We start from the raw sequence: 10,110 nt of genomic DNA, 5'->3' as shown, positions 1-10,110 counted from the left end.
TGAAAAATTATGTATTCTCATAGCTTACTAAATGTAAGCTGTTTAGATAAGTTTATAGTATGTCAGCAATAAACACGAAATTGTACTGCATAAATTATTGGTAAGCAACCACTTGTAGTCAATAATCATAAAAATGAAAAATGCACTTGGATAACCATCTCATAAATGGTGTCAGTGAACCGGTTTTCCAGGGCAAACGTGCTACTGAGTTCACTGACAGCTAAGACTGTGACTTTTCTAAACTGTTAGGCCTTCAAAATCTGCAGCTGCTTGAAAATGTTGTCCAAACTCAAATGCACTTGACATACATATAAGTGATGGATGAGCTAGAAAACTTTAATTTCACCGAATCTACTTCGACTTTATGTGTTTATATTAATATGTGCATATGTACATATGTATTTTTTCGTCAGATGAAAGAAAGTTGTCAAAAATTATTGAGGTGGTCCAAAATTTAATTTAGGGCAAGCCATTATCAAATTAGACGTAGTTTTTATTGGGTTGCTGCTTCGTTTAAAAAATCGAATGCCCTGAGGCTCGAGGCTGACGTTGTGCATTCTTTTTCTTCTTTATTTTCGTAGACACTGCTTACGCGGTTATAGCCGAGTTTACAATAGCGCGCCAGTCGTATTTCCTTTTAATTTTTTGGCGCCGAAAATTTCAGGTGTAGACAAATCCTTCTCCTCCTGGTATTTCCAATGGAATGTGTCTTCCACTTCCTCTACTTACTCCGGCGGAAACTGCGTCGAACTCTGTCAGATCTGGAGGGTTTTCGTCCATTCGGACGACATGAACCAGCCAGTGCAACCGCTGTCCCTTACAAATAATTCGCTGTACTATAGTATGTGAATATCTCGTACAGCTCATTGTTCCATCGAACACGGTATTCGCCATTGCCAATGTGCAAAGGACCATACGTCCTTCGTAGAACCTTTCTATCGAAAACTCGTAACGACGACTCATCAGATGTTATCGTACATGCCTCTTCACCATAGCAGGACGGGGATGATGAATGACTTCAGAGTTTGGTCTTTGTTCATTGGGAGAGGACTCTATTTCTCAATTGCCTACTCAGTCCGAAGTAGCATCTGTTGACAAGAGTTATTCTGCGGTGGAGGCTGACATTGTTTATCAAATGTGGGGTCTACGAGGCTGTTTTTTTCTTTTCATAGGTAATGTGTTTTACGTGGCTGGTAACAAACCCAGCGTACAACTTTGGCTCGCCTTCAAGCGGATGTTGTTTAGCTATCCAGAGATTACTTGGTCTTAGACCGGAAGTCGTGAGCTAGTTGACCCATATATAAAATAAAAATCGTTTCTGGCTATTCCCAAGTGAATGGCGTTCAGAGAACTTTCCTCACTTGCGTAAACTTCTACACATGGCTACATCCTCTTAGAAAACTATTTAAGCATATTTTCGTTTAATTTTTAGGATCTCTGATTTTAGTTGCTTGAAAAGAATTTAGTTTCTTTAATGACATTGTTTTCCAATAATATCCATAACAAATCCTCTCTGCCTTTCTTGTGAATTTCTCTTGATTTTTTTACATATTCAGTAAATATTAGTTCAAAGAAATTCGAAACAATGAAAGGGAATGAAAAGTGAAACAATTGTCGACAGTAAAGTTTGGCGGTAACTGTCAACTATTGCGCATATCAGCTCTACATTAAGATTGACAGTTGCTCTCCAGACACTTGTTTTCCAGCCGTTGAAGTGCTTTAAAATCTCCACCATTTGACTGCAACACATTTGAGATTCAATTTCCAATATACCTAAATCTTATTGGCGCTTTGTCAGACGTCAGTCGTTAGCTGTCAGCTGTCACATACTAAATGCTTTTACCGTTACGACGTGCGCATTTGTGAGACAATAAAACGGTTTTGCCGTGGCAAAAGTACTGCGCGCTCATTTGCGCTGCTTTTCTTAAACCAAATTGAGATTTTTAGGCTCATAAACATAAATTCGTAAGCTGGATATTGTTGGGTTGTGGTTTGTGGCAGCTCTTAACGAGAGTGCCAAGCTTTGCGTGTGGTCTTGTTGGCTTATAACACAATGTGGCATGCCACATGCCGATGTGTGCCGCATATACATACATATGTATGTTTTTAAACTTAACATATTTTTTGTATTCATTATTTTTACTGCTATGTGCCAAAGTCGTCAGAAGCACAGATACACACTTGCGTTGACATCTGAGGGTGCTGAGGTTGGTGCTGTTGGCTGGTTGTTGCGTCATTCATTTGCTGCTTGCCCCCAGCTGCTGAGAGCCAATCATAATTTTTTTCTAAATTTCCATAGATGTGCTTTGCTGCATGCAAGAAATAGCAACAATTCTTAAATATTGACTAGTTGAAAATATTCCAACCACGTAGCTGTAACGAGTGAATGTGCAACAGGGCGTGTAAACCGATGAGTGTAAGAGCGGCAAAAGTGTTAAAAATTAGTGCGAGAAATAAGTTGATGCGGTAACGGAACCAAAAAAATAAACAAGCAGTTGTGTGGAAAAAATACGAAAATCAAAACAGAAAAAAAAAACAAATTTGCATTAAACGAATATTTAAAGGAAAATAATAGTAAAGTTAGCGGTAAACTGAAAATCAAGTGCAGAAAAACAGTTAAAATGTACAAGAGAAAGGTTTGAAGTGCGGTAGGTGTTTTGTAGAAGTGACCAACGACAATCTGACGAATTGATTGTAATACAAAATTAAAAAAAATTGATTAAAAAATATTAAAATTAAAAAAGTTAAAATTAAAACTTAAAAAAGAAATTTAAAAATTTAGTTTAAAAAATTCATGAAAAAATTAACACAAAAACAATATTTAAAAAATTTTAATTAAAAATTAAAAAATTAAGAAAAATTAATTTCAAAAATTCATAAAAATAAATTTAACGCAAAGGCTACATTTTAAAAAATCAAAAAAAAAAGTTAAGAAAAATTAAATTGAAAAACTCGAAATTTAACTTAAAATTATAAAAAATTACAAGAAGAAAATCAACATTAGTAATATTAAAATAAAAAAAAAAATTAAAAAAATTAATTTAAAAAATTCATAAAAAATGTAACGCTAAAGACTACATTTTAAAAAATTAAAAAAGATTAGGAAAAATTAAAAAGAATAATATTGAAAAACTCGAAATTTAACAACTTAAAATTAAAAATATTACAATAAGCAAATCAACATTGATGATATTATAATTAAAAAAATTATATTCACAATAATTATAATTAAAAAAATTGAAACTAAATAAATGCACTAATTGATACCAATATTTGGCAGTGAATAGTATTCTAACGGATTGTGAGCGAATGTACCTGTAATTAAACTGACAAATAATTTTACTTAGTTGATGTGATCTATGTAATAACGAAACAAATATTACTAAAAAACTCTAAAATATCAAATTAATTTTAAAAACCATTTGGGAAAACATTTCTTTTTTGCAAAAAAATTAACTCAAACATATCTCCAACCAATAACTAACGAAATTAAATACTAACTGTACCTAACCGAAAGCGTTGCAACAGTTAACAGTTATTCAAGCTTAGACGAAGTGTCATCGTTGCAAAATTCCCAGCTGAAAAAATTATAACCACCGCGGCAGCTGCCTTTGAAGTAATTCGACGCCGTCCAGCGAAAACAACAAAAACACCAGCGCATTCGGTGTAATTAATTAGCACGAACAGACGCAAATAACGGTGTGTAGGAGCGCAATAGCGGAATTTCATTTCCAAATCGTTTACTGTTAACGCATCAAAACGGCCAACGAAGCGCTCGCACTGGCGGCCATATCAGCGCCAACAACAACAACGCCAACATCAGCGTTGGCGACACCAACATCACCCACACTCAGCGCCTCGACGCACTCACCTGTGGACACGCCACACGCAGCGGTCACAACACGAGCGCTGGAAACATCACTAGCAGCCACAACGCCAATCGCTGAATTGTGCGCGACGGAGGCGGATGTGAAAGAGGCAGTGGTGGTGTTGGATTTAGAATCGACGGAGGACAAAGCGAGTGTGAGTGCATTATCAGCAGCGGAGACGGCAAGCAAAAGCTCAATCGACTGCGCAACGGACGTTGCACCCGCTGTTGAGGGCAACCAGCAAACCGCAAACACGTGTGCGGCAGTCACTACAGCGCCGTCTATAACTACAGCAACTACAACAACAAGTACGCCTACAAGCCAACACTCGAACGGGAATGCGCATGCGAGTGAGCCGAGCAACACGAACGGTAACAATAATAGTCGTCCACCTGCAAACAGCTGCGCGAATAGCGGTAATAAAAAGCCTTTAGCTCCTACTAACTTTGCTAAAGCGTTAAATCATCAGAGCGGCGGTCGCAACAACTACAACAAAGCGAAGGTGACACTGAAAATGCGCTTCAAAGTCGCCAAACGTATTTGCCAGCGCAAAATTCGCGCAAAAAACATCGATGAAAATTTTCCGCAACCGCAGTAAGTCTATTTTGACACTTTGTTTATTTTTTAGTTTTACAATTGTACGAGCATTCGTCTAATTACTGCTATGAGCAAAAAATAGCAAGATTTTTTTCATAATTTTAGAACTCTTAATTTATTCTTTAAAACCTATGTCGTCCCGCTCAAAGTAATTCTCCTTGGTCCAAATACATATACTTGTGCCAACGTTTTCCAATCCTCTAAACAGTTGTTAAGGTCAATTTCCGGAATAGCCTTCAATGTCTGCAATTGACTCATTCCTCGTTTCCTCGGAGCGACCTTTTGTGTTTGCTGCATCTTTTTACGAATAGCTTCGCGCAAGCGACGCGTAACACTCAAATAGTATTCCTTGCTGACAGTTTGGTCGGACGGAAGGAATTCGGAGTGGACCACATCTCGATAACCTTGATTTTTGACCTTCCTTGACATGGTTTTGACGGCTTCGGCTCACCTTTGCCACGATATTTAGCCTATTAATCGTGTATTTTCGGGCTATTAGCATAGATCCAAGACTCATTGCCGGTAATAACACTTCTCATAACATCTTGGTAGTCGGAGAGCATTATTTCACTAGAAAAAGGGAGCAGTGAGCTTTTTCACGAATGAATCGACGCTTAAGGGGAAGGTTTTTGGGAGCTCTCAATCAACCCTTGTTTCAGACTGCCAGAACACAGTAGTGTAGTCAAGCAAGTTTCAGAAGTGGCAGCGTTCAAGGTACCAACGGATGTACTCTCTGAAGTGCGGCTTCTTTTACGGAGACATGCATCCGATCTGATAGCAGAGTGGCTATAAAGGCCTTGAGATAGCTGACTGAGAGCTCAAGAAGTCCATGACCTCATCAGCAGTAGCATCAATCTACTTCCATTGGGGAATCTTCGGAAATTGTTAAACTGATGAGTTTACAAGAAAAGGCACTCATACCCATATTCCATTAGGATGGGAACAAGCAGAGGATCCCCTGTATGCGTGCGCTCAAATGTTGTATCTGTGGGTTTCGCGCGAGCTTAGTAAGCGTTGCTCAGCAGCTAGAACTTGTGGGATTTCGACAGCCCTCTGGCCAGGATGGAATGTAAAATGTCCATTGAACCGCTAGCTCTTAGCAAAACTTTCGTTGACTCATTGATAGGATATAACTGTACACTGTCATATTGACCCAAACGCGGTAAGGCTAAATATTTTGGACGAAGCCACTTGCCAAATAAAGATGAGGTGAGAGACTTTCTCCCTCACTGTCCGGATTTCGCCAGACTAAGATTGAAACCTTGGATACGAAAACTACTCATGCAATTTTTTACGACTCGGCAATGTCACCAGCGCAATGCTATCCATCATAAGTCCAATAATATGAGACGCTAATAATGCTGCTCCTGTTGCAGAACTGTTGAGCAGATTCCATCGACACGGGGGCTCATTAACGTAGGCAGTGCCCATCGAACTGAGTCTGCGGCGATTAAGTTCCATGCAATCTGAATGGATTGTCTTGTGCGCGGGCACTGCTGAAATGTGGTAGTTCGGGATAATGAGGGTCCTTACTCTTGTCTTTATTTACTGCACTGGTCGTAAAAGTCCTACTTGGTAGTCTGATTGCCATAATCATGTAAGTCGTATCTCTGGCAAGGGTTTATTTTTTATTTAGTTAAGTCTATGAACATAAGTTGTATGTGGTCTTGTCATCCTTGAGAATGAAGACAAAATTCCCTAAAATTCTCTCAGATTTCAACTGCTTAGCTGATCTGCCTTACACAGACCTCGTACTACAGTAGGGTTTTTGACCTCAACTCCCAATGCGAACCTTATGACCCCAACATCTGATATAGCGCGCTCTGCTGATACCCTCCACTGCGATAACAATCCAATTGCAAGTTCGTTACTTAAGTAATTCTTCATTAGTACTCGTTACGCACGTAATATACGGTGTGCTGCGTTGCAGTTAAGGCTTTTCCATTCGTGAAACTAGAGAAAGCCTCTTTTCTTGTAATATACTAACTTATTCCGTTGATTTCGTTGGTGTGATATTTCTATTTCGTCAAACTTTAAGTTTCAATTTAAGTAGAATCAATTACTGATCTAGATCGGAAGTACACAAAACTTCCTTATTGGCATATTGGATAGAAGGGATTGTAGGATGATGGCGACACACGCCCGCAGAATGGCTGTCAACCCCATCAAGAAGACTTAAGGAAATGTCTAGAGCAAGTCATCAGGGAAACAATGGTGTATGTCTTGTGTACTTGTTCCGCATTGGCAAGACTACACTGTAAGCATCTGGGGTACCCACGGTATGACACATTTGAAAAGCTTGAAATTCCAGTCAAGCACAGGCATCCTAAAGGATTACTACTCCTCATGGACTTAGTAACTGAGCTCTATCTGGTATCACAAAGGGCCAAAACTAGTCTAAGTATGGCTCATTGACTAACCTAACCTACCCTCACTAATAACTGATATATAATGTCAGATATAACTACCTTCATTTTGTTTCATGCAAGTAGAACAAAATACAATGCATTGGGATTACCTTAGTCTTTAAACCAATTCATTTCGTACGTGCATAGTCTGCGCACTTCTACGAAACCACTTGAAACTTTTCGGGATTCTGTTGGTACAGATCTGATTTTGAGTCACTTGCACGGTCCTGGAGTAATTTTCTTCCAATTGGGTCGTAGTTGGTGCAGCTACGGTAGCTCAGAAGTAAAGTCATTGCTTTAAACGCATTTTAAAATTTCCTAATATTTATAATATACATACATATGTATGTATGTAGCTATTATATTGGGCCGAATCATATCAATTCCGCTATGTTAGTCTGTGTGTGCTCAACTCCTTCCGCGCGGCAAAAAGTCTCAATTTCAAAGTGATACTCAAAGCCTCAGCTTCCTTGAAACGAAGTGCCTTCATTTCAAACGAAAGCTTACGTGACAAATCAAGCGACGGATATCAAAATCACGCGCTTACACACTCACACTTACATTCTGTATTTATATATACAAGTCTGCTATATCTTCATAAACGAGCAATATGTATATATATACTTGTATATACATATCCAACTTCCAAAGAAATATAAATATGCACAAATAACCAACAAAACGCGCACAATTTATAAATTTAACTTTCTGAAAATTGCATTAGATATGTTTAGCATCAGCGTTGAGACCTCCGCTGCGCAAACTGTGACTATGCGTCTTCGGAAACGGCGATTAGAGGCGCTCACTGAATGACTTTGGTGGCGGCTGGTGGGTGGCTTCGTTACTTAAATAGCGCATCAGTGTTTGAAGAATCAGCTCAGCTGGTTACGATTCATTGAGATTCTCACGCGGGTGCACACAAAAAGTAAAAGTAGAAAAGTAAAGAAAACAAAATAAATACAAAACAGTAAATATAATTTATTAGTTAGTAAGTTTGCAGACAGACAAGTCGAACGGACCAATGACGGCCGATGGCGGATGTAATGTTCTGCGCTCTTCTCAGGTGCTGTGGGTGAGACGGGTGAGGTGGGTGAGGCGGGTGAGGCTAACGAATCGTTTAGTCCCGCTAGTTAGTGGGCGCTTTATCATGTGGGTACTCATTCGGCTCAACTCAGTGCAATTCACTTTCAAATGGCACAATTACAAGCACACAGACACACTCATTTATTTATATGTGTGCACTTAAACATATTTGCATTTGATTTTATTTTGGATATTTTATTTTTATGTATTTTTTATTATACACTGAAGGGGCTATTTAAGTTTGTAATACCCAAAATGAAACAGCAGGGACCCTATAAATATATAAATGATCAGCGTGACGAGCTAAATCCATTTAAACTTGTCGGTCTGCCTGCATATACGCCAACTAGTCGCTCAGTTTTTGAGATATCGTTCGGAAATTTAGCACAAGTACTTTTCTCTCCAAGAGTCTGCTCAGTTGTTGGAACCGCTGATATCGGACCACTATAGGATATAGCTGCCATACAAACTGAACGGTCGGAATTAAGTGTTCGTATGGAAAACTTTTTTATTTGGCGAGATATTTTCACGAAATTTGGCATGAATTATTTTTAAAGGCAATAATAAAATTTCTGAAGAATTTGTTCGGATCGGATCACTATAGCATATAGCTGCCATACAAACTGAACGGTCGAAATTAAGTGTTCGTATGGAAAACTTTTTCTTTTGACGAGAGATCTCCACTAAATTAGGCAGGTGTTATTCTCTAAGGCAATGCTGCAATCTCTGAAGAAATTGTTCAGATAGAAACACTATAGCATATAGCTGCCATACAAACTGAACGATAAAAATCAAGTTCTTCTAAGTAATCTTTTGTATTGTGAAGGGTATTATACATAGCTTCTACAAAACTAAAGTTAACGGTTTTTCTTGTCTGTTTTTTATATTTATAGATATACATTTTTCTCGTTTCTATTCCTCATGTTTTTTTATGTCTTCCATTTTAGTATTGTGATTTATACTTATTTTTTCTTTGTGCTTGTGTTTGTAGTTGACCCTGCCTCACATGACCGCCCATCACATCTGCTCCGTCACATGTATTTATACATATATTGTATACTATATATAAATCACACAATTTATTCCTTTGCTTATAGATATTTTCCATCCGTACGCATGATGAATTTAAATTATTTAAACTATACACGCGTCATTAATTCGTGCAGCAAAGGTTATTTATTTTCGTAACTTGCTTCCGAAATGGTTTGCTTGTGTATTTGTATGTGCCGGCTGCTTATAAATAACGGCTGAGTTCTAGTTGAAGTAGCGTACAACAACAACGGTTTTGTGGAAAATTCTGCTAAGAAGGATGTATTTGAGTATTTATCATATAAAGAAGCCATTGGAAGCACTTAGTTTAAGCTAAAACTTACATTTGTTTCTTCTTTAAATACTCTTAATAACTAAAAATTATTAAAAATAAGAAATAACGTTAAATAACCGAAGGCACCGATGATAGAATACCCTTCACAAACAAAAAAACGTTTGCAGAAGGCACTTCCAAAACACTCAATTTCCTTGAAAGATCATCAAGCAAAAAAAAACCAACAATAATTGACATTCATTTCCTCAACCATCACTCTAAATGTGCGTGTAGGCTATAGCAAGAAATTAAGTACCTTTATTTTACCGCCTGAACTTGATGCGTTGACATAAATAATCAGCGCACGGCCCACGCACTTCCGTACTCCATGGCGTATGCGTAACATGTAATTTCCTCTTCTATAATAGATTCAATGTGTGAGGCATGTAAGAAGCCATCAACTAAATGTAGACATACGGGTAATGAATGTAATAAAATATTTTATATATGCGCCAGTAATATGCAAGGTCATGCAGGCATTTACTTGCCATTACATGGCGATTAACTTTGAACTTCCTCGCATTTACGGAGCAATTTAAGTTTATGCAGACGCTTTCGCCGACTTGTTTTTTATAAACGATGCTTTGGTCTTATAATATTGTCTTGGTGTTGTGCACTACTCTTTTAGTTTATGCTTGGTCATATTTTTCCGACTTGCATTCTTTGCTTTCTACTTATGAAGACATTACAGACTTTATTTATGTGCAATGTTTATATGTGGTTATTTGTCTGTATGTCTATATGCTTATTTCATGGTGAAAGCTATTTTTAGTGCCACGCACTCAACATC

The 10,110-nt window shown here is 37.9% G+C and overlaps 1 protein-coding gene across 1 annotated transcript in view; it reads left to right on the top strand.

Annotated features, from left to right (window-relative positions):
- Positions 1-3,441: 3,441 nt before the first annotated feature.
- LOC120767364 (P protein) overlaps positions 3,442-10,110 on the top strand; it is a 50,809-nt gene continuing 44,140 nt past the window's right edge. The window contains exon 1 of the mRNA XM_040093336.1: positions 3,442-4,463. Coding sequence (XP_039949270.1) covers positions 4,384-4,463 — 80 coding nt within the window. The 5' untranslated portion in view covers positions 3,442-4,383. The remainder of the gene's footprint in view (positions 4,464-10,110) is intronic.

This window comes from Bactrocera tryoni, chromosome 2 (genome assembly GCF_016617805.1).
Source record: "Bactrocera tryoni isolate S06 chromosome 2, CSIRO_BtryS06_freeze2, whole genome shotgun sequence".
NCBI classification, from domain to species: Eukaryota; Metazoa; Arthropoda; class Insecta; order Diptera; family Tephritidae; genus Bactrocera; species Bactrocera tryoni.
Note: the sequence above shows the minus strand (reverse complement) of the source record. Positions and strands in the feature narration are given on the sequence as shown.